At 19.2% G+C, this 24,852-nt stretch overlaps 9 protein-coding genes across 9 annotated transcripts in view; 5 read left to right on the top strand and 4 right to left on the bottom strand. All coding sequences in view use genetic code 6, as the record gives it.

Moving 5' to 3' along the window:
• Positions 1-29: 29 nt before the first annotated feature.
• On the bottom strand, positions 30-683 carry TTHERM_00209330 (transmembrane protein, putative; the record flags this gene model as incomplete). The annotated part of the gene is made up of 1 exon (XM_001007124.1): positions 30-683. The coding sequence occupies one exon, from the start codon at positions 681-683 to the stop codon at positions 30-32; it is 654 nt and encodes a 217-aa protein (XP_001007124.1).
• Positions 684-2,061: 1,378 nt separating this feature from the next.
• On the bottom strand, positions 2,062-2,694 carry TTHERM_00209320 (hypothetical protein; the record flags this gene model as incomplete). The annotated part of the gene is made up of 1 exon (XM_001007123.1): positions 2,062-2,694. One exon carries the CDS (start codon positions 2,692-2,694, stop codon positions 2,062-2,064), a length of 633 nt encoding a protein of 210 aa, XP_001007123.1.
• An 877-nt stretch (positions 2,695-3,571) lies between these two features.
• On the bottom strand, positions 3,572-6,656 carry TTHERM_00209310 (hypothetical protein; the record flags this gene model as incomplete). The annotated part of the gene is made up of 21 exons (XM_001007122.2): positions 3,572-3,662; positions 3,723-3,812; positions 3,870-3,959; positions 4,019-4,108; positions 4,165-4,212; positions 4,258-4,347; positions 4,403-4,492; positions 4,561-4,650; positions 4,720-4,776; positions 4,829-4,918; positions 4,978-5,061; positions 5,128-5,217; positions 5,269-5,358; positions 5,409-5,495; positions 5,542-5,631; positions 5,810-5,899; positions 5,955-6,038; positions 6,099-6,166; positions 6,219-6,250; positions 6,303-6,383; positions 6,431-6,656. The coding sequence occupies 21 exons, from the start codon at positions 6,654-6,656 to the stop codon at positions 3,572-3,574; spliced, it is 1,848 nt and encodes a 615-aa protein (XP_001007122.2).
• A 1,437-nt stretch (positions 6,657-8,093) lies between these two features.
• On the bottom strand, positions 8,094-8,771 carry TTHERM_000209309 (hypothetical protein; the record flags this gene model as incomplete). The annotated part of the gene is made up of 1 exon (XM_012795377.1): positions 8,094-8,771. One exon carries the CDS (start codon positions 8,769-8,771, stop codon positions 8,094-8,096), a length of 678 nt encoding a protein of 225 aa, XP_012650831.1.
• A 1,243-nt stretch (positions 8,772-10,014) lies between these two features.
• TTHERM_000209308 (kinase domain protein) lies at positions 10,015-17,293 on the top strand (the record flags this gene model as incomplete). Its single annotated transcript, XM_012795376.1, has 23 exons — positions 10,015-10,053; positions 10,110-10,159; positions 10,381-10,470; positions 10,701-10,790; positions 11,041-11,130; positions 11,341-11,430; positions 11,617-11,706; positions 11,983-12,072; positions 12,317-12,403; positions 12,688-12,777; positions 13,148-13,237; positions 13,500-13,589; positions 13,842-13,931; positions 14,186-14,275; positions 14,491-14,580; positions 14,842-14,925; positions 15,199-15,282; positions 15,564-15,647; positions 15,883-15,972; positions 16,238-16,327; positions 16,591-16,680; positions 16,950-17,039; positions 17,203-17,293. 23 exons carry the CDS (start codon positions 10,015-10,017, stop codon positions 17,291-17,293), a joined length of 1,959 nt encoding a protein of 652 aa, XP_012650830.1.
• A 2,113-nt stretch (positions 17,294-19,406) lies between these two features.
• On the top strand, positions 19,407-20,045 carry TTHERM_000209307 (hypothetical protein; the record flags this gene model as incomplete). Its single annotated transcript, XM_012795375.1, has 1 exon — positions 19,407-20,045. The coding sequence occupies one exon, from the start codon at positions 19,407-19,409 to the stop codon at positions 20,043-20,045; it is 639 nt and encodes a 212-aa protein (XP_012650829.1).
• Positions 20,046-21,608: 1,563 nt separating this feature from the next.
• Positions 21,609-22,194, top strand: TTHERM_00209270 (Ras family small GTPase; the record flags this gene model as incomplete). The annotated part of the gene is made up of 2 exons (XM_001007118.1): positions 21,609-21,767; positions 21,826-22,194. 2 exons carry the CDS (start codon positions 21,609-21,611, stop codon positions 22,192-22,194), a joined length of 528 nt encoding a protein of 175 aa, XP_001007118.1.
• A 1,015-nt stretch (positions 22,195-23,209) lies between these two features.
• Positions 23,210-23,797, top strand: TTHERM_000208275 (hypothetical protein; the record flags this gene model as incomplete). Its single annotated transcript, XM_012795374.1, has 2 exons — positions 23,210-23,648; positions 23,703-23,797. 2 exons carry the CDS (start codon positions 23,210-23,212, stop codon positions 23,795-23,797), a joined length of 534 nt encoding a protein of 177 aa, XP_012650828.1.
• Positions 23,798-24,755: 958 nt separating this feature from the next.
• TTHERM_00208270 (hypothetical protein) overlaps positions 24,756-24,852 on the top strand; it is a gene marked incomplete at both ends in the record, with an annotated part of 539 nt that continues 442 nt past the window's right edge. Inside the window, 2 exons of the mRNA XM_001007117.3 lie at positions 24,756-24,767; positions 24,849-24,852. The exon at positions 24,849-24,852 is cut by the window's right edge and continues 114 nt beyond it. Coding sequence (XP_001007117.3) covers positions 24,756-24,767; positions 24,849-24,852 — 16 coding nt within the window. The remainder of the gene's footprint in view (positions 24,768-24,848) is intronic.

The raw sequence follows: 24,852 nt of genomic DNA, 5'->3' as shown, positions 1-24,852 counted from the left end.
TTATTTTAATTTATTTTAAAATTAAAAATTCAAATGACTATTAAAATTAAGGCTAATAAAATAGTAACACCTGGTATGTAACCAAAAGAAATGTTGCTTAGTTATTGCAAACATTATGAGAATTAGATATTCAACTTTTTAAGTTCGTCATAATTAGATTAGCAAGTGCTTTAAATGCATTTATTTATATCACTTATTGAAGAATTATCTTCTAGTTGACATTAAGAAGATATACAGTATAATTAAAAGTAGAAATTAGGAACACATTCTTTTGTAGAGGCTAAGCAGTCAGTTATCATTTGGGCTAGGCATAAATCTTATTTGCTTTTAAGAAGATTTGCTTTTATTTCTTCCATTTTAGCTTCACTTTCCTTTGTGTCATCTTATGTTTCTTCAGATTATGTTAAATTTAGACATTAGAACATTTTCAAAATTTCTGATTAAAAAGGTTGATAGTCTGTTTTGCATTTCACGTAGTAGCAATCAAAAATTTCTTTAGCATCTTAAGATTAAATACTCTATGAGTCACATTTAGTAGAAATACATTGCTAAAATTAATTCAATTCATTTTAGCAACTAGTATTAGAACTATCGCAAGAGAGATTAAGAGGGCACTTGGTATTTTCAGATAATCCGTAGCCGAAGAAGCAAAATATCAGAGTGATAATTAGTAATGATTTCATTTATTAAGTTTATTTTTTTATAAATCTTACAATTTATGGTAATTTGTTTGTTTTATTGCCTATTTAAGCTTTTATTTGTTTATTAATTTATATTAAAATAATATTGTAGTTTTTTTAAAGTGTAATTTGAAGTAGACAAACAAACTTCAAATTATTTTACTATAAATAGTTTTATGATTTTGATTAGTTTTTATGAGGCGAAATTCAAATTATAATATATTTAGTTAGTTAGTACTTTTTACAGGTTTTATTTAAATAAATATTTATTTATTACTATTATAAATAATATATTTAACATGAATAATACATTTTTATTAATTTAACACAAAATAAAAAGATAGAATTTGCAATAGAATAACTTTATATCTCAAATATTTTTACTTATTGGGTGCCCTTTTAATATAGAAAACCAAAACAATAATTAAATTAAAAAACTTTTACCATAAAAGAAATAATAGATAAAATATTGCATATCATACGTAGGAAGGTATTCATTACAAAATTAAATTTACTAGAAGTATTTTATCAAAAAAGATATTCTGATAAATTTTAAATTCATTTAATTTAAAAATGCTAATTAGTAATAGTTGTTGTCTATATTATATCAACTAGATAATTAACTAAATTAGAAATCATACTTTATTTTTAGCTTTTTTTCTAAATACTTAGCAGGCAAGCATAGCCCAAAAATAAAATAAACTTTAAAAATACATATTAGTTATTTTATGTAATGAAATTTTATTTCTATTTTATGTTTACTTAAAATAAGCAAAGATAATTAGTAAGAATTTAAATTAGCCAACAGTTTATTTATTTCATTCAATATCAATTTTCAGAAACTACAATGTGTTTAAATTTAAAGTCAAAAATATTACAAATTCAATAAATCACAAAGTTTTTTATATCAAAAAAGAAAGAAAAAAAAGTTTAGAAAAATAATAATTAAGATTTAGGTGAAAAAAAGTTTAATTTTATTAAAATTTATTTGATTTTGTATGTTAAAAATTGATCTACTACCACATAATAAACAAATGAATTCTATTCAGTTTTTACATACATACATACATACATACATACATACATACTAATATCTTAAATAAATTAAAAGATAAATTATGAATTAACATTTTTAAAGTAAGTTTCAAAATCACAACATATTATAAATACAATTAAAATAAATATATTTTAAACAAAAAAATTATTTTTAAAATAAAAATATAACAAATTCTATTTTTTTATTTATAAGTTTGTTAATGAAAATTAATTTTAAACTTTCTTAATTACAACATAAAAATAAAGATAGCTAGATAGATACAAATAAAATAAATCAATTTTATGTAAAATAACTATTTTTTTAGTTATTAATCAATTAGTTTTTTCATAATATTAATAAGATTAAGAAAAAGGATATTGAAATGCCAATCAAATAACTTTAAGACAAGCACTAAGAAAATTAGTTGTTGAGCTATTTAAGTTTATTAAAGCTAGATTAACAAGTATTTTAAATGCATTAATTAACTTCTTTTATGGTATGATCTTCTTTTAAATCACATTAATATTATATGCATTTTAGTTAAATGTAGAAGCTAGTAACACATTCGTTTGAAGAAGCTTAGCAGTCGCCTATCATTTTTGCAAGGCATTTACCATCACTAGTTTTATTTAGATATTCCTTTAATTCTTCCAAGTCTTCTTTTTCTTCATCTACTTGCTCCTCAGACTCAGAGATACTTAAATTTAAGCATGAAAATACATTCATAATTTCTGATAAAAGTGGCTGATAGGTTGGTTTGCAATTGATATAGTAGCAATCAAAAATTTCCTAAGCATCTTAAGATTAAATTTTCTAAGAGTTGCATTTAGAAGAAACGCATTATTAAAATTGAGATAGCTCATTTTCGCAAATATTATCTGAACTGTTGCATGTAAGATTAACAGAGCAATTTTTTTATTCACACATGCAAAAGCAGCATAAGGTAACTAAAAAAGTGATAGTTAATAAGTATTTCATTTTTTTGGTATTTTAGTTTTTTATTCGTTTATTTATTGTTTTTTATTAATTGTATTATGTTTGTTTTTGTTTATATTAAAAAGAGTAGTTAAACATTTTTATATTTTTAATTGAAGTAAAAAATGTCGGAATTAATTAATTAATTAACAGTAAAAGCTAAAAATGTTACCTGTACTATTAATAGTTTGTCTATATCAAATAAATATTAAATTTGGATGACTTTCTACTTCATTTAATAAAAGCTAAAAGAGCAATTCTGTACTATTGATAGCTGTTGTCTATTTTAAAAATAATTAAATTTAATTAAAGCAGTTATTAGCAGCTAATTATCTCAGTTGAATTCTGACCACTTTTGTAAAATGGTAAAATTTTTTTATCAAAAATTATAAAAAAATATTTTTATATTTTATTTTAAGTTTAGTAATAAAAAAGAAGATTAAATAAATTATTGAGATAGTAAGATAAAATTATTATTTAAATCTTTGAAATATTATATATAAGATAGATTGATTTTTGCATAAATAGTCCTTATTTAGGTCAAATTAATAAATAAATCAGTATCTTCAATTCTTTAAATTCAAAATAATAAAGAAAATTTATACATAGCAATTACAAATACATATATATAGTAAGTGTTATCGATCGAATTATTTTAGAATTAATTTTCTTGCTATATAAATTTATATTGTCCATCTATAAAGAATTAATTATAAAATGTTGGTTTTAATTTTTAAATATTTTTCTGAAATTAAAGCGATAATTTTGGTTAAAAATAAATGATTGATATTCGAATATATTACAATAAAAATAACATTTACATTAAAATAATATTAATTATTAAAATAAGACTTTTTTCAAAAACCAATAAAAAAGCAACTCAATTTGTAAAGCAAAAATCTACTAGATAAGGCGCTTTGATACCTATGCTAGTAAGCTTTTTTCTTTCGATTTAAGACATACTGTTTCCACTTTAAAAATATAAAAATAATTAATTAAATATAAATTTGTTTTAATTAGAATTTATTTACTAGTATTCAAATGTCATTTTTCTGATTCCTTTGATTGTTTTAGTTTTTTTAAAGAATTAGATTACACCTTCTTTTCCAATATCAGATAACCTAACAATTTAAATTTAATATTTATATATAAATTTGATAAATAAAATGAATGAATACATAGCAACAACATGAAAGCACCTAAGATTTTATAGCTTTGTTAATTATTCTCCCAAACAAATTATGCCTTATTCTTCTATTTTACAGAACCTAAAGTTTAAGATAAGATAAATGAATACCAACTTTTAAATAATTAATAAAATAAATACTTCATGTCAAATTTTAGGCTTGAAAACTTATTAAAGATGTATAAATTATCACACAACTTTTAAAAAAGAGGAAATCCTACAGATTTGAACCTTTTTATCATTAGAAAAAATTTTATTAATTTTAGAATTCTTTTGATGGTTTTTACGCTAGCTCGTATGACTTAGAGTCATTTGAGTTTATTTCTATTTTTAGGCTAGATAAATAATTTAAATTGTCTAAATTGATAAAATTAACTTACTCCGAAACTTTGATTTATATTTTAGAAATATTTAAACAGTTTATCAAGCTAAATAAACCTAATTATTGATCAGGTGATATCTACGAATCTCTAAATTATTTTTTAATAAAATTAAATATTATTTCAATGTAAAAATTATGCTCACTTGATTTCAACCATTAATTCATTTAGAGATTGACAATGCTATAAGCCTAGCCCTAAATCATTTAGTTAACTTCCTTCAATTTAAGAATTCCTAATTTAATATTTAAATTTTAATTTATAAAAAGTGCAAATATTTATTTATTAATAAATAAAACTCACTTAATTTCAAGAGACAGAGATTAAACGTTAGTTAAGGATGCTAACTTGTTTCCTAAAGAAGATATCATTAGAGGACAAACTTTTTACAATCTAATTATTTGTTAATTTTACAGTTTTTAATTTTGAAATTAAATATGTGTTTAATTAATTAATTCATACTTGATAGATTGCTAATATTCTTCTTCACTATCGTACAAATTACTAATTTCAGTGGTCCTTTAAATATTTCATTTTAATTTATAAAAGCAATTTAATTTGTTTTTATTACTGTAAAAGACTAATTTATGTGCTCGTATTTTTTAACTCAGTAACAATTTAAGCGAATTACGATTATTCTTCAGAATTAATTTTATTATTCCTAAAGAGATTTTCATTTAAGAAATTGAAATCAAAATTAATAAATAAATAAATTTATACTGCAATTAAATATCTAACGACTTTAATCCTTTTTGAGTAATAATGTGATTGGATAAGTCTTTTATTTATTTTATTTTGTTATTCCTTTATTTTTAAATAATAATAATAATGTTAATTTATTTTTAAAATAAATTAAATTTAATTGATAACTGTAAGTTTATCTTGACATATTAGATTTAGCTGCACATAGAGACACCTTAGATTAAGCAGTTTGCTCCTTCTGATTAAATATTATTAAAGCTTTTTATAATGAATTTAATTAAAACCTATGAAATAAAATAAAAATGATACCCAAAGTTTACAAATAAAGTATGTAACTATTATTAATTTTCTAAATGCTAGCCTAATGCCTTTGCTCCATTTGAACCTATTTAATTTTCCCTTCAAATTAAATTTTATAAAAAAAGTTCTAAAATTTATTTCTAATTCACCTTAGATGGAGTGTAAATGTTTTCAATTACAGCTTTGATATTCCTTTTGCTATTTAAACTAGCCCTTGCGATCCAAGCTTATTTTCTCTATTAAAAAATTTTTATCCATTATTTTGAATAAGATTATAATTACGAAAAGTTCAAGGTTAAACTAGAAAGTAGGCTTAAATTCTCAATGCTTTTACTAAGTGATGTAACTGATTCAGTATTTAGTCCATTAGAACTTTTTTTAATTAAAATATATTTTTCAAGTAACATAGTTAATAAAATATATTAGTAAAGGAGATATCGAAATTAATTAGGATTTTTAAATAAAATATTTAATACTTTTAATAGCTTTATTGAATTAATTCTGAGTAAATGAATAAGTTTTTTTCATTTAAAATTGAAATAAAATTTACCTTAAGTGCAAAGCTAAGTCTTAAATTTTATTCCAGACGGATATGCTTTAGGATAGCAAATTTAATGTAGAATTGTCTAAGTTAGTTTAACTATAAATATATGTTAAAATTTAGCAATTATAACACTTTTAAAAAATAACTGTACTTAAGATTAAGATATACAAACTCTAGTGATTTGCACTCTTAATAATCGTTCAACATTACAAGATCTTTAATACTTTTGTTGTAACTTTATCGAAATTAAAAAAATTAATAAAATAGTACTATTTTTAGTGTTTATATTTATTACACAGACGAATCTTCAATTTATCTTACAAAATTTAATGAAGTCTAATTATGCATCTTTAAACTATTTAGCTAGATTTTATATTATTAAAAATGGTATTTGACTTTATTTAAATTAATTTACGTGTAAAAGATTGACTTTCCTTTAACTTAAATCTATTAATTTCAAAAAACGCATTTTATTTAAGCTTTGAAATGTTATATTTACACTAATTGAGATCATATTCATCTATTTGAAAATTTGATAGTAAAGCTTATGAAATCAAATACTCATTTATTTCCTTATTAACTAGACTAAATTGTAATATGAAAATTTTACTAATAAATTTTATTTACCAAAAAATTGAGGGTCTTTAAGTTCAATTATTTAGAGAGCAACTTATTTCTAAAGAACCAAATTTTATGTTAACAATACTAAATTTGTGTTGTCATAATCGTAAAAGCAAAATTCATCATAGCTATTTTTTTCTTTTAATAAATTGAGTATAGAATCTATTTTTTCTTTTGGAATGGCTTGGCATTCTTTTATTCTATATTAAACGTTTTTTATATTGATTGACATTTTTCTTTTTACTTTTTCAAGAAATAAAATTTACAAAAAGCAGAAACTAAAATTTTATTTATTATTAATAAAAATTCTCTAAATTAAAACAAAAATAAAAATGAAATGACTATTAAGATATATACTGTCAAATATTTTAATTTCAAATACTTTATATTCTCAATAACTATTATCAAATCTCCTAAAGCATTATAAATAAATTAGTTATCACCATAATTCGGAAATTATATTAAATGAGAATTAATCAGGAAAAATTGAAAAACATAAAAAACCTAATATTTTTAAATGAGTAAAAATAGTGAACCTGAGTAGTGATAAAATAAACTATAATAATAATAAAGTAATAGATTAAGTTCATAATAAGCATTAACAGAAGCAATTTTAAGTTTAACATAACATTAATGGCTTATGAAATACAATAAGAATATATAGGAAAGAATATGAAAAGAGACAAGAGCAAAGATTATCACAATATAAAAAAAGGAGGAAATATATATGATGAAATTTTCAAAAAATATCAAGAACAGAAACAATTTTTAAACACAATTAAATTTTAAATAAAAAAAATTTAGATATCTGTAGCAAAAAAATCTAATTATTTTGAGTAGTATTGTGATTGAACAAAATCCTTACAATGTAAAGAATAAGCTGTATCTCTGAGCCATTAGATATCATGCATATAATTAAGTAAAATATTCAAATTGAAAGATAATAATCAATAATAATTTAAATAGCCAAAATATACATTACATAATAGGTAGGATCCATAGTATAATATAATCAAGAGGAGGAATGAAACATTATATAGTGTCACTCGTATAATTGGAATCATAAAATGTAAGATAGTAAACTTAATAATTTTCTAAATATCATGAAATACATTAAAAATTTAAGCTTTTTTACATAAGAAAAAGGAATTTTTTTTTTTGAGATGGTACTCTTGCAAACAATTAATAGGATTTTTTTTTTTGAGAAATTAATAAGTTTATGATAATTTTTACAATGCACACAAACACATTAGCTCATAGAGTAAATAAATTATCTTATTTAAATAAGCGATTATAATTTGAGACATAGTATGTGAAATAACTCTACTCCTTTACTATTAAATTATGAAATGAATTATTTTACAAAAATATTTTAATCAATACAATTAAATAACATTTAAATTTACCTTTTAACCTTATTTACTCACGAAATTAATATTCCTCCATTATTTTAAAGATCAACTTTAAATTACCCTTCTAATTTATTAATTAATGCAAGCGTTTATGAACTTTTATGATATATAGTTCGTTCTGCCAAATATCTTTGATTAACTTGATTGCATTTTCTTTGTTTTAGACTTCTAATTTATATATTAATATTCTATAAACTGACTTCATTTTTGCCCAAATCAGCTCTATTAGGTTGAAATCAGGAGAGCTTGGAGGAAAATCAACTGAATTTATTCCTATTTTTTTTAAAGTAGTCTACTGTGTCTTTAGCCTTATGTGAAGGAGCATTATGCTGAACAAAGTAATAAGGATGGATCATAGTAATAGATTTTGCCTGACAGTGGTTTAAAAGCATCTATACACTCAATATAGGATTTTGAATTAACTCTTTCATCAAAGAAATAGAGGTCTGATTTCCCTTTTTTACTGATAGCCCCCAAATATGAATCGACTATCTATTGTTATACCATTAAACTTCTACTTATTTCTCACATTAATCTCTAAACCAAATATCAATACTTTTATCATTTAAGTAAAATATGTTGTCATCTGAATAAAATTTATTATAAGCTGGCCTATAAGCATTCTGTTTAGCATAAATTAGTTTTTTTTATCTAGTTTGTTCATAAATTTTTTAATAAAATTGCAATTTACCTTTTTAAAATCCTAATTCTAGCAACCCTCTTTTATTTGTGTATTCGCTAATTTATATATCACTTTAATCATCTAAAATGTATTAAATCCTCTAGATTTTTGAAAGCAGATTCTGATTATTATAGTTAGTTCTCTATTTCATCATTATGTTGATTTAATTGACTTACTTTACCATTTTTCTTTCATTAATCTGCTGCTTTATTGCTATTTGCAGCAATTTTTTTCTGTAGCTGTGAAGCTACATGTTTTTTTTAATTAAAAAAAAATTAATTAATTTATTTTTAAATTTTATATAATTTTGTATTAATATATTTATTTGTTTACTTTTAAATTTAAAATAAATAATTTAAATTTAAATTTTATTTTATATAAATTTATAAATAAAATATAAATTTATTGATAATTAATTTTATGTTGTTTTTCTTTTTCTTATTTTATTTAATTAAATTTAATTTAATTTATATATTAACAAATTGTGAAATCTATCATAATATTCATAATTTATTTTTAAATTAATAGTTTGTTTATTTTTTTTATTTTAATTTATTTTATGTTTTTTATGTTAAAATTTAAAATAGAATTAAATTTTTTTATTTTTAATTTTACAAAATATTTTTAAGAATTTTTAAAGCAACTAATAAATTTTTTATTTATGAAGCATGTTTTAAAAATAAATTTTCTTTATTTAAAGTTCAAAGAAAACTATATATCTTTGAAAAAATAAAATGAAAACTTTTAAAAAAAGAAATAATTTTTTTAATTTCATTGAAAATTTGAAAGTAGTAAAAAATAAATTTGTATCGTTTTTGAATAAAAATTAAAAAATGAAAAATTTTGTGATTTAAATAAAAATTAGAAATTAAAAGAATATAAAATGAAATATTAATCTAAAATTTTAGGATGTATTAATCTTACAATATTATTCAATAATTAATTAAATACACTTTGTTTATTAAGTAGAAACTAATCGCTTTTACAGACTCTATATAAATAAGCTTATTAGATGCACACGACTTAAACCTAAATTAAGTCTGCTTGAAAAATAAAACTAGTGGTATTTGAGAATAATTTGAGATATTATAAATTTTATAATATCTTAAATATAATTTATTTATTTTTTAATATAAATAAACACTCCCTTCATTACTGTACTAACACTGAAAAACCTTCTAAATAAAAGTTGTTTTATTAAAATTTAAGTACTTTAATAACTTGAATTTTTTCAACATATGATATATACCTATCTCTATTTCCTATTGTAATTATTTTTAAATATGCCTTTTAAATTAAAAAGTTATTTATAAATTTTCTTTTAGGACGAGATACCACAAAAAAATTAGTGAGTGTATTTATTTATTGATTTATTTATTTATTTGTTTTCTTTTTATCCAAATTAATTTGAAACAAATGTAACTTATTTATTTAATATACTTACAATTAATTAAATTTCTATAAATTGGAATTAAATATTTGAAAGAAAAAAATAAATGATATAAAATATAAAATAGTTTTAAAATCTAGAAGATGTAATTATTTATTTTTTTATCAAAATTCTTAAAATTTACTTTTATTAAAATAAAAGTTTTTAAACTCTTAGCTTTAATTTCATTAGGTTCTCCATATTACTCTAAGGTAAATTTAGTTTCTTAATGTTATTGTTAAAAATATTTATTTATATTTAATTTCCAAGCTAATAACAATATTATTTTTCTAATAGATATTCTCATCTATAGTAATTCATTCATCCATTCATTTTCACTTTTTTTTAAAAATATTTTTTGATATTTTTTCTACATTTTTTTTTTCCTTTTTTTAACAAATGATTTTATATTATTTCATCAATATTTAAAAAGTCGAAGGGAAATTGATACAGTTGGCTCAATAAGCTTAGGTTATGCTTTGTCAAATTGCAATAATCTCACAAATTTGAATCTTTATCTTAAGTAAAAACATTTTATTTATTTTTGATTGAGATATTATTGAAAACAAAAATTAATTTAAAATAATATAACTCTTTTAATTAATTTAATATCATTTTTTATTTATTATTTTTTCCTGATTGTGTTTTTTCTTCTTCTTTCTTTCTATTAATTAATTTCTTATTATTTCATATTATTTCTTTATTTTTGCTTCTAATTAACTAAGGATATATTTTTCTTCAAAATTTAAAAAGTGGCTAGGAAATTGATGATTAAGGTGCATAAGGCTTAGGTTATGCTTTATAAAATTGCACTAATCTCTCAAATTTGAAACTCTATCTTATGTAAAACAGTTTATTTGATTTAGATTGTGAAATTTTTTAATATAAAATTTAACTCAATACAATATAATTCTTTTAATTTATTTATTATCTTTATTTAATTTATTTAGTTCTGTTTAAGTTTTTTTTTCTATTTCTTGGTTAATTTAACTCATTTATTATTTTAAACTTTTGCCTTTACTATTTTTTCATATTTTTTTCTTCATTTTTTCCTTCTAACTAACTAATTATTTTTTCTTCAATATTTAAAAAGTAACAATAAAATTGGTGCAATTGGTGCATAAAGCTTAAGTTCTGGTTTAGCAAAGTGTACTAATCTTTCAAATTTGGAACTTTATCTTGTGTAAAAATAGTTTATTTGATTTGTATTGTGATATTTTTTATCTTTATTTTATTCTGATTGTGCTTTTTTTTCTTCTTTCTTTGTTAATTTAACTCATTTTTTTATTTTTAATTTTTACTTTTATTATTAATTATTTCATTTCTTATTAATACATATTTTTTCTTTATTTTTTCCTTTTAACTAACTATTTTTTCTTCAATATTTAAAAAGTAGCAATAAAATTGGTGCAATTGGTGCATAAGAATTAGCTTCTGGATTAGCAAAGTGTACAAAACTCTCAAATTTGGCACTTTGTATTAGGTAAAAACAATTTATTTGTTTTGATTCTACTTTCTTCTTTCTTCTTTAATTTAACCTATTTTTTTATTTTCAACTTTTACTTTATTCTTATTATTTCATAATTTTTTTTTTTTCCTTATAAGTAACTAACTAATTAACTAACTAACAAATTAATTATTTATTATTTTTTCTTCTATAATTAAAAAGTTGCAATGAAATTGATGATAAGGGTGTATCAGGCTTAGGTTATGCTTTAGCAAATTGCACTAATCTTTCCAATTTGGAGCTAGATCTTAAGTGATAACAGTTTATTTGTTTTTGATTATGAAATTTTTTTAATATAAAAATGTTTTTAAAACAATATATTTCTTTTTATATATTTATTATGTTTTTATTCTATTTATAATTTTCTATATGTATTTATTCCTTTTTTTTTGTTGATTTAACTAATTTTTATTCTTAACTATAGCTTTTATTATTAATTAAATAATTTCTTATCATTTCATATTTTTTCTTTACTTTTTCCTTTCAACTTACTTATTATTATAAATTGTTTGTTTAATATTTAAAAAGTTACAATAAATTTGGTGTAATTGGTATTTCAGGCTTAGGCTTTGGTTTAGCAAATTGTACTAATCTCTCAAATTTGACACTTAAGCTTTGGTAAAAATAGTTTATTAGTTATGAATTGTGATATTTTTTAATATAAAAATGAATTTAATCAATTTTTTATTTTTTTAGATTGTATTTTTCCTTCTTCTTACTTTCTTAATTTAAAAAATTTTTCTATTTTCATCATTTTCTTTTCTTATTATTTAATTAATTTCATATTATTTCATATTTTTTATTCACTATTTCATTTTTGCTAGCTAATTATAAATATATTTTTCTTCAATATTTAAAAAAGCAATGAAATTGGTGACGAAGGTGCATCAGGTTTAGGTTCTGCTTTAGCAAGCTGCACTAATCTCTCAAATTTAACACTTGATCTAAGGTAAAAATAGTTTATTTATTTTGGTTTGTAATATTTATTAATATAAAAATGAACTTAAAGCAGATTAACACTTTGAATTTAGTTATAATGTTTTTGTTTGATTTATTATATTCTGCTTGTATTTTTTTTCTTCTTTCTTTGTTAATTTTACTCATTTTTTTATTTTCAACTTTTTCTTTTATTAATTTATTCATTTCTTATTATTTTATATTATTTCTTCATTTTTTCCTTCTACCTAACTAACTAACTAATTCATTATATATTTTTTCCTCATTTTTAAAAAGTTATAATAAAATTGGCTGTCAAGGTGTATAAGGCTTAAGTTCAGTTTTAGCAAATTTCTCTAATCTCTCAAATTTAAAACTTAATCTTGAGTAAAAATAGTTTATTTGTTTTAGATTTTAATATTTTTTAATATAAAAAAACAATATTATTCTTTTAATTTTTTATTAGCTTTTTATTAAATTTTTATTCTCTTTTATACTGCTTGTAATTTTTCTTCTTCTTTCTTTGTTAATTTAACTCAAATTTTCATTTTAAACTTTTATTTTAATTATTAATATATTTATTTCTTATCATTTCATATTTTTTCATCATTTTTTCTCTCTAACTAACTATAGTAAACTCTCTATAATAAGATCCCCCTTCCCATTTAGAAAAAAGGGGGTCTTATAGTAGGGGGTGGGATCTTAATATAGAGAGTATACAGTAATTTATTTTATTTTTTCCTCAATATTTAAAAAGAGGCAATATAATTGGTTTTGAAGGAGCATTACACTTAGGTTCTGGTTTAGCATATTGCACTAACCTCTCAAATTTGATGCTTAATCTTAGGTAATAACAGTTTATTTGTTTTCGATAGATATTGAATTAAAAAATTAATTTAAAGGATATAACTCATTTAATTTATTTATAATATTTTTAATGAATGATTTGTTATATTTTGGTTGTGCTTTTTTTCTTTTCTCTTTCTTAATTTAATATTTTTTCATTTTTAACTTTTAGTTTTATTATTATTGATTGTTTCATATTTTTTCATCATTTTTCCTTCTAATTGACTAATTAATGATATATTTTTTCTTTAATATTTAATAAGTAAAAATTAAATAGGCGATTAAGGTATATCAAGCTTAGGTTCTGGTTTAGCAAATTGTACTAATCTCTCAAATTTGACTCTTAATCTTAAGTAAAAACAGTTTTTTTAGTTTAGAGATTTAATAAAAAAGTTAATTTAAAAAATATAAACTTTTTTTATTTATTATCTCTTTATTTTATTCTGTATATATTTCTTCTTTTTCTTCTTTCTTTGTTAATTTAACTTATTTATTTTTTCTTTTTCAACTTTTTGTTTTAATATTAATAAATTCATTTCTTATTATTTCATTTTTTCCTTCTAGTTAGCTAGTTAATTATATATTTTATCCACAATATTAAAAAGTAATACTTTAATTGGTACAATTGGTGCATAAGGTTTAGGTTCTGGCTTAGAAAATTGTACTAATCTCTCAAATTTGTCACTTATTCTTAGGTAAAAGCAGTTTATTTGTTTTTAATTGAGATTTAAAATAAAAATGTTTAAACAATATAATTATTTTAATTTATTTATTTATTATTATTTTTTATAAATTTTATTCTAATTGTGCTTTTTTTTCTTCTTTCTTTGCTTATTTAACTCATTTTTTTATTTTCAACTTTTGTTTTTTTATTATTTTTTCATTTCTTATTTTTTTATATTTTTAACTAACTAATTTATTACATATTTTTTCTTCAATAATTAAAAAGTTGTAATGATATTGATAAAATTGGTGTATAAGGCTTAGGTTCTTCATTATCGAAATGCACTAATATCTCAAATTTGGTACTTGATCTTGGGTAAAATGGTTTATTTATTTTAAATTGTGATATTTTTTAATATAAAAATGAATTTATAACTATTCTTGATAAATATTTTTAGTGTAGGAAATATATAAAAATATAATAAAATAGGGAATATTATTTATTTAAATAAATTTAAAAATAATTTAAAATAAATAAATAAATAAATAAATAATTTTTAATTATTTATTTTTTCTCTAATATTTAAAAAGATAGAATTTTATTGGAAATTAAGGTGCATAAGACTTAGGTTTTGCTTTAGCAAATTGCATTAATCTCTCAAACTTGGAACTCTATCTTAGGTAAAAACAGTTTATTTATTTATTTATTTATTTATTTTGGATTTTGTATTTTTGAAACTAAATCTTTTAATCTATTTATTGTATTTTTATTTGATTTATTTTTTCTTATTGTTATATTCTGCTTGCATTTTTTTTTCTTTCTTTGCTAATTCATTTTTCAACTTTACTTTATTATGAATTAATTTATTTCTTGTTACTTGATATTTTTTCTTCACTTTTTCCTTATTAATTATATAATTTATTTTTTCAATATTTAAAAAGTGAATACTAAGTTACTTCTATTGATGTTTTAACTTTTGCTTTAGCAAATTGCACTAATCTTTCAAATTTGAAACTAGATATTAGGTATAAAGAATTTATTTTTTTGATTATGATATTTTTTAATATAAAAAAATTTAAAACAATATATAACTAACTTTTTAATTAATTTATTAGCTTTTTATTTAATTATTTTTTTTCATTTAATTTTCTTATTTTTGTTAATACTAATTTTTTTAATTTCAACTTTGCCTTTACTTTTAATTAATGAATTAATTTCTTATTAATCATATTATTTCTTCATTTTTTTGCTTCTAACTAACTAATTAATTATATATTTTTTCTTCAATATTTATAAAGTTACAGTTAAATTAATGTAATTAATGTATAAGGTTCTGCTTTAGCAAATTGCACTAACCTCTCAAATCTGATATTAAATATTAGGTAAAAATAATTTATTTTTTTGGATGGATTGTGATACTTTTTAAAATAAAAATTATTTTTTTTAAATTACTCCTTTAATTTATTTATAAGTTTTTATTTTATTTATATTTTTTTAATTTGGTTGTGTATTTTTTTCTTTATTATTTTAAGCCATTTTTTTATTTTTACTTTTTGCTTTTATTATTAATTAATTAGTTTCTTATTATTTCATATTTTTTCTTAGTTTTTCTATCTATCTAACTAACAAATCAATTATTTATTTTTCCTCATTATCTTAAAAGCTGCAATGAAATTTAATAAATTGATGTATTAGGTTTTGGTTTAGCAAATTGCAGTAATCTCTCAAGTTTGACACTTGATCTTCAGTAAAAATGGTTTATTTCTTTTGGATTTTGAATTGTGATTTTTTTAAATATAAAAATTAAATTAAAGCAATATAACTCATTTAATTTATTTATTTATTTTATTATTCTTTTTTTTATTAATTCATTTTTTAATTTTAAATTTTTGCTTTTATGATTAATTAACTTCTTATTATTTCTTCATTTTTTCCTTCTAGCTAATAATTAATTTTTTCTTTTTTTCTCAATATTTAAAAAGTGAAAATTAAATTGGTGAGGAAGCTGTGTTAAGCTTAGGTTCTGATTTAGCAAATTGCAAAAATCTCAAAAATTTGACACTTGATCTTTGGTATATTATTTGTTTCGAATTGTTTTATTTTTTAATATAAAAATGAATTTAAAAAATGCAATTGTTTTTAATTTGATTTATTTATTTTTTTCTATTTTACTTGTGTTTTATTTTCTTCTTTTTTTGTCAATTTAACTCATTTTTTCATTTTAAAATTTTACTTTTATTATTAATTAATTTGTTTCTTATTATTTCATATATGTTTTTACTTCATTTTTTCCTTAAAACTAATTAATTATGTATTATTTCTTCAATATTTAAAAAGTAAAAATTCGATTAATGCAAATGGTGCATCAGGTTTAGGTTTTTCTTTAGCAAAATGCACTAATCTCTCAAAATTGGCACTTAATCTATCGTAAACACAATTTGTTTTTTTGGATTGTGATATTTTTTAATATTAAAATGAAATGAAAATAATTTACCTATTATCATTTATATATTAGCTTTTTATTTGATTAATTTTTCATTTTTTTCTTCTTCTTTCTTTGTTAGTTTTACTCATTTTTTCTTTTAAAATTTATGCTTTCATTATGAATTAATTTGTTATTATTTTATATATTTCTTCATTTTTTCCTTATAACTAACTAATTGTACATTATTTCTTCAATATTTAAAAAGTAAAAATCTAATTGGTGATTAAGGTGTATCAAATTTAGGATTTTCTTTAGCAGAATGCTCTAATCTCTCAGACTTGACTCTTTCTTTTAGGTAAAAACAGTTTGTTTGTTTGTTATATTTTTAGTTATAAAATTGAATTTAAAACAAAATAACTCTCTTTTAATTTATTTGATAGTTTGTTATTTGATTTATTTTTGTTTTTTTCATTCCACTTGTGGTTTTTTCTTTTTCTTTCTATTTTGATTTAATTCATTTTTTCATTTAAAATTGTTGTTTTTATGATTAATTTATTAATTCATTTCATATTTTTTCTTCTAGCTAAAAAATTAATTTTATTTTTTTCTTCAATATTTAAAAAGATAAAATTCAATTCATGATGTAGGCGCATCAAGCTTATGTTTTGGTTTAGTAAAACACACTAATCTCACACATTTGACACTTAATCTTTAGTAAAAATAGTTTATTGTTTTGAATTGCAATATTTTTTAATTTAAATATTAGTTTCTATTTGATTAGTTTTTATTTTTTTTATTTATTCACATAAAAAATTTTTAATTAAAAAATGATTATATTTAATTTTTTTAAATAATTTTCACTATTTTTTATTAAAAGATTTAACGTTTTATCATAAGCATTCAAAGTAGAAAGCAAGCTTCTTAAATCAAAAAGACTAGTTGTCTTTAAATTTAATTCATTTTTGTGAAAAAAGGATGAATAGATATAATAATATTTGATTAATACAATGTAAAATATTTTTTTTTATTTATTATTTTCTTTGGATAATTTAATTTAAAATATGCATAGATTAATTAATTACCATTTTATATTTATAAATAAAGTCAGTCCTCATTTTTTGCCAAAGACAATTAATACTTTTAATAATCACTAGTGTCTTATTATATCTTATTAAATTACATAAATACGAATTTTTTGTTTCATAAATATAAATTAGATGTATTAATGATGAAAATTAACATTTATAAACATAGATTAAATAAAAATTATAATTTTAACATTTTTAAAATATTTTAAATAATTAGATTTACTTATAGGTATCAGAAAGTTAGTAGTTTTTTTTTGTTTAATAATAATAAATAATAAGAAAAATATTAATTATTCGAATTTTTATAATAATATTTTCTTATGAAAATATTTTTAATTTTCAAATTTAAAAAAACTTAGCACAATTATGATAAGCAAATATTAAAAGAATTCTAATAAAATTATTCAAATTTATATAAGAATTATTAAATATGAAAAAAATATAAATAATAAACTCAATATTTAAGTTATTTTTTTTTGTTATAAAACACAGAAAAAAATATATTAAGAAAAATTAAGCACAATGTTTTAAAGTATATTATTTAATTAATTAATTTTATTTTATCAAAGTAAGCTATTTAAAAATATTATAAATTTCCAATTCTGTTATCACTTTTGTTTTTATTAAAATATTTTACATTTTTTAAACTATTAGGATTATCTATGAAGTGTTCAGCTATTAATTGTTAACATAATTTTCCTTTTTCTAATTATTTACTTACACATAGCCACTTTTTTTTGGCAAATGAATATAATCAAAATGATATAAAACAAATGAATGAAAGCTACATCTTTCATAATAAATTTGATAGGAAATTAAATTAATAAAAACTATGCTTTATCAAAGATAATATTTATGCCATTTTTTCATTTGTGTTATTTATTTCACACTCTTACATTAATATGGCCATAAAATTTTTAGTTCATCTTTTTTAAATAAATACTATAAAATAATAGAATAAGTTTCTATTACCTTTAATAATATTTAAGAAATCTTTTTGTATTTAATCAATGAAATATCTTTTTTAGATTCAATCCAATACATACTAATATGATAATAATAGCTTTTTTTTTATAAAAAATTATCTAAAAAAAAAGGATAATTTTCAAAACCAAATTAACAAAATTAAAGAAAAATATTTCAAAATAAATTAACTTATAAAAGAATTGAATACTCGCTTCCTTATTTTTGTTTTTATATTTTTTTTTGTATTCTATTTTAGGTATATAGAGTAATAGCTTTGTGGGAAATAGCTATTTCCGACTATAGGTTTTAAATGAAATGAATAAGTTGCTATAACATATAATAATATTTAAATAAATATTTTAGTTACTAATCAAATAAATATTTTTTTAGATTGAATACAATACATATTAACTTGGTCTTAATACTTTTTAATTTAAATTTTATAGCAAAAAATTATCTAGAAATGAGGACAATTTTTATAAACCAAGATAAACAAAATTAAAGAAAAAATTTTAAAAATAAATTAGCTTGTAAAAGAATTTAATACTCACTTCCATATTTTGGTTTTTATATTTCTTTTCTATTCTAATTTAGGTATGTAGAGTAAGAATTTGCGGAAAACAATTATTTCTGATTAAATAGGTTTTAAATGATAAGTAAGGTATTTAATGAAAATTAATTACATTTTATAAAATGTAAAAAATTTAAATAATTAATTTATGGTAAATTAATAAATAAAAATATGAAAACAATTATTTTTTTATTTTTTGTTTGCTTTTGCTTGGGGCAAATTAATTTAAGAAAACAAAAGGAAGTAGATAACTTTTTCTCAAGCGCATGCTAACTCCCTTGTCTAACTTAAAAGGAAAAAATTTTCCCTGGAGCTGTTCTAGGGTATCCTGCCTTCCAAAACGGAATGCTCTTTAATTCTTTTTCTCAAAGACAGTTTCTTTAATCTTGCTGTGATTAACAAAAAACTTATGATTTCCTAAACGGATTAATTGTACCTGATTTTACGGAGGTAAAAATGACAAACGAACAAGATTTTAATGACATTTAAGTTGATATATAGCCATAAAAGGTTTAAGGATCCTTTGAAATAAAAATCAAGCACACATTCTAACGAGTAGCTTTCCAGCTTGAAGCTAATTAACATCTCTAAGCAAATATGACATCTGTCTTATCTGAGCTCTCTCAACCAGACTAATGTGAATATTCAAAAGATGTAAAAAATAATTGGTATTAAATTTGGAGTCTTATAGGAGAATAAGTATCCACAAAAGTATTTGCTGGAGCAGAATAAATCATCTATATCACCCTATACATACAGGAAGAGTATACAACTGAATAGGTTATAAATAATTATACTTAACTCATAAGCAAAAATAAGATACAAGCTATTGGGAATTATTTTAACAATATAGAGAGATATAATTATGCAGTTTATTCAACCGGAGGAGTTAATTACTATCAATGGACTAATTTTTCAGATTATTTAGCTAAATTAAACCCTTCAAATTATATTTAAATAATTCCAAAAGATTCTTAAAAATTTCAAGAAAGCTATGTGGACTCTTACAAATTATTTGAGCAAGAATAACAAAAAGTTTACAACTGCAGCAATTAATCATGGAATTTTAGGTTTAGAAAAACAAATATTTAATGAAAAGTTAACATATTATATAAATATTTAATAAATTTATATAAAATATATATTAAATAATCTTATAAAAAATAAATTTAAAAAAACTAATTTGAAAAATTGTTTAAAAGATTATGGCCATTTTTTTTCAAAAAACTTTTGGAGGTGTGTGGCCTTAATTAATGAGGAATTACGTATATATATAGAATAAAAATTGTTTTTTTTGAATTTAGCTTAAATTTTTATTTTTTTAAAGACATATTTGTTATTAATAGAGCATTTTTTATTTTATTCAAATTAAACTAACTGGGATATTATTTATTTTAATCTATATTTATAAAATCATTAATTAATTTTTGTCTTTAAAATAAAAATATTTATTACTGAGGATATCATAAATAAATATCCATCCATATGATTGAATTTAATAAATTTTTTTAACAATAACTAATTTATAAACACTTAATTAAAATTTTTTTTTTCAATTTTGATATAAGAAATTATACAAAAAAAAATGGAAAATCAGATTAATCAATCTAAATCAATAAAAATATTACATTTCGGAGATAGCTTAACAGGAAAGTCATCCTTGCTGATAAGATACTTTTAGGATAAGTTCTATGATTATCCTGATTACTATGGGATTAAATTGTACCAAAAACTTTTGAAAAGAGTAAACAAACAAACATTATTCTTAAAATTAAAAATTTAAATGTTTTTTATTAAGGAAAAGAAGAAATTAAAATTTAATGTTTTTTAAGTTAGCTTATTTTAGAAATAGTTCTACAAGGTTTTAATAGATTCTAACTTATACTATTTTAGATATTTCAGCTATTAAATTCCTAAATTAATATCTAATTAATTCTTATAAAAATGAAATTAAATGTGTGCAATAATTAATAGTAAAATAAGAATTTATATATTTTAAATTAAATCGTATTTACTAAATTAAATTAAAATATGAAACTTATTTAAATATTTAGTTTGATTTTTTTAAAGATAAAATCAATTTATTTTATAAATCATAAAAATTGAAATAAACTTGAAATATGTATGGTTGTAGAGGTTGGAATCGAAAGTTTTTATATCATCAAAATTAATTTTAAGAAAGAATATAAACTAATGGATACTTTTTATTCTCTTCCCATTTATTTTGATGAAATCGAAACTTTCGATTCCCATCACTAAATGGTTGTATTTTTTCTTCTGTTTTTTACATTATAAATTCATGAATTATTATTTTTAAAAAATGATTTATTTAATAAATAATCAAATAATAATAGAATAATATGGGAAATTTCAAAATTATGCTAATTTGATATTCATAAAAATATTAATTTAATAATTCAATTTTTTATGGATATAATTAATATTAAAAATTTATTAAATTATTAGTTATGTTTGTATTTAAATACACAGAGTATATGAAATAAGCAAATATTTGTAGTTAATAAGAACATGATTTATTATCAAATATAATATTATTTAAATTAGTGTTTGAAAATCACATTAATTTTATAAATATTTACCTTTAAGTAGCCTTAGATTTAATTCAATTAAAATAAGATAAATAAATAAATATTCACAATGATTCATCAAACAGAGTAGTATAAAATTATGAAAGTAGCTTAAATAGGAGGTGGGTATACAGGAAAGTCATCTTTATATTTGAGATATCTTTAAGGAGAGTTTATTGACAACCCTAATTATATTGGCGTTGAATTTTATACAAAAACTATTAAGATAGTAAAAATTAATTATTCTACAAAATCTAAATAAAAATGTTTGATTTTATTTTTAATAGGCAGAGGAACAAATTAAATTTTAATTTTGGGATTGTCACTTGAACGAAAAAATCTATTCTTTATATCAAAATTATTTTAAATAATGTTCAATAGTTATGATATCTTATGACATTACTAATAGATACTCCTTTGATAGAGCGCAATTATGGTGTAAAGATTACAATTAAAAAAAATTAAATAAAGTAGCTCTACTAGCTTTGATTGGAAATAAATGCGATTTAGAATAATAAAGGTAAGTTTCATATCAAGAGGGTAAACATATTGCAAAGTCTTTAGGAATGCTATTCTTCGAAGTCTCCTCTAAAACAGGTTATTAAGTAAATGAGCTGTTTGAAAGTTTAATAAGCTACGTGATCAATATTAATTGAAATCCACATAGTATACACAAAAGGTAGTAACTACTCCAATAAAAAACATGAAAAATAATATCATTTTTTAGAATATTTAAATATAAGAAATAAAAAATGAAGGTTTTAAAATTTGTTATAAAAAATTTTTAAACATAAAATACTAACTTTATTAAATTTATTTCTACCAGATTTGATTAGATGCAAGATAGATACTTTATTTATTTTTTTATTTATTCTTTTTTTTTGTAAATTTCTAAAGCATTAAATTAATAAATTTAATTATTATATAATATGATAAAAATAATTTTATCTAAGCTTTTTTATCTAAAAAAATATTATTAATTTTATTTTCCTTTACATATAAATATAATTTTCCTTGGAGAAAATTGAAGGCTAAATTAATTAATTTTTTCATAAATATAAATAAAATAATAAATCTATAAAAATTAAAATTAAAATTACCTTATTATAAAATATTATAAAATAAAACATATTATATTCTATGACTCTAATATTTTTATCCCTTATTCACCGTTTGTTTGTTTATCACGATTAGAAATATATTTCAAAGAAAACTAATCTTTTTAATTTAAGGCACTTGCTTTTTATTTTCCATTATTTTGATATATTTATTCCGTTTCTTCTATTAATATAGATTAGTGTAAATTACTAAAAAAAATAAAACATAATTATTAAATTAAAAATTATATTTTAAGTCACAAACAAAAAAATCATTAATAGAATAAAAAAGAAAAATAATCAAATAAAAAGCTAATAAATTATTATATTTAAAAACATCACAATCAAAAACAAACAAATAAATAAACTATTTTTACTCAAGGTAAAGTGTCAAATTTGAGAGATTAGTGTAATTTGCTAAAGCAGAGCTTAAACCTAATGCATTAATTGCACCAATTTAACTGTAATGAAGAAAAAATATATAATTAATCAGTTATTTAGAAGGAAAAAATAAGTAAAAAATATGATATAATAAGAAATTAATTAATAAATAAGCAAAAGTTGAGAATAAAAAATGATTATCAAAGAAAGAAAGAAAGAAAGAAAGAAAGAAAGAAAGAAAGAAAGAAAAAAACACACAAAAAGAATAAAATAAAGAAAAATAAATCAAATAAAAAGCTAATAATATATTAAAAGAGTTATATTTTTTTAAATTCGTTTTTATATTTAAAAATATCACAATTCAAAACAAATAAACTGTTTTTACCTAAGATCAAGTATTAAATTTGAGAGATTTGTGCAATTTGCTAAAGGATAAACTAAGCCTTATACACCTTCATCACCAATTTAATTGTCACTTTTTAAATATTAAAGAAAAATATTTAATTAATATTAAGGAATGAATGAATTAATTAATTAATAATCAGAGTAAAAGCTGAAAAATAAAAAGAAAAAAGAAATAAAAAAAAAACAGGCAGAATTACATAAAAAATAAATCAAACAAAAAGCTAATAGTAAATTAAAAATGTAAAAATGTTTTAAATTCATTTTTATATTAAATAATATAGCAGCCCAAAATAAATAAATAAACTGTTTTTTACTCAAGAGTTATTGTTAAATTTAAGAGATTAGTGCAATTAGCTAGAGCAGAACCTAATTCTGATACTCCAATTACACTAATTTCATTTCCACTTTTTTAATATTGAAGAAAAAATATATTATTAATTAGTTAGTTTGAGGAAAAAATGAAGAAAATATATGAAATAATTAGAAAAGAATACATTAATAATAATTTTAAATTATTTGAATGAGTAAAATTAACAAAGAAACAACAAAAAAACACTAGCAAAATTAAAAAATAAATAAATAAATCAAGCTTAATTAATTAAAAGAATAATATCGTTTTAATTCATTTTATATTAAAAAATATAACAATCCAAAACAAACTGTTTTTACCTAAGATCAAGTATCAAATCTGAGAGATTAATGCAATTTGCTAAAGCAGAATATAAGCCTTATAAAGCTTCATCATCAATTTAATTGTAACTTTTTAAAAATTGAAATAATGATATATCATTCCTTAGAAGGAAAAGTGAACAAAAAATATTAAATAATAAAAAATAAGTAATTAATTTATTAATTGATGGTCAAAATAAGTGAAAATTAAATTAAAATTATTTTTTTTAAATTTTGTAAATAAAAATGAATGATCGAACTATTAATTATAGATGAAAATTTGTATTAGAAAACTCATATTGTAAGTAACTTGAAAACTAATATAGAAAAAAATTCTAATATTAATATTAATAAATTAAATATACCTAAGAGCAATATGGAGAACCTAATGAAATTAAAGTGAAGAGTTTAAAAACTTTTTTATTCATAAAAATAAATTTAAGAATATTCATAAAAAAATAAATAAATAATTACTTCTTCTAAATTATTGAAATATTTTTTCTATTAAATCATTTATTTATTTTATATTTAGATTTTTAAATATTGAATTTGAAATTTTTTCAGTTATTAGAATATTTTAAAATTAATTAAAAATTCTCTTAAGAAATATTTTAGTTTTTAATCAATCAAATATCCTTTTTAGATTCAATACAATACATACTAATATGATAATAATAGTTTTTTTTTTTAATTTTATAATAAAAAATTATCTCTAAAAAAAAAGGATAATTTTCATAAAAAAATTAACAAAATTAAAGAAAC

This window comes from Tetrahymena thermophila (genome assembly GCF_000189635.1).
Source record: "Tetrahymena thermophila SB210 genomic scaffold scf_8254815, whole genome shotgun sequence".
NCBI classification, from domain to species: domain Eukaryota; phylum Ciliophora; class Oligohymenophorea; order Hymenostomatida; family Tetrahymenidae; genus Tetrahymena; species Tetrahymena thermophila.
The sequence above is the reverse complement of the archived record's forward strand: the minus strand, read 5'-3'. Positions and strand labels throughout refer to the sequence as shown.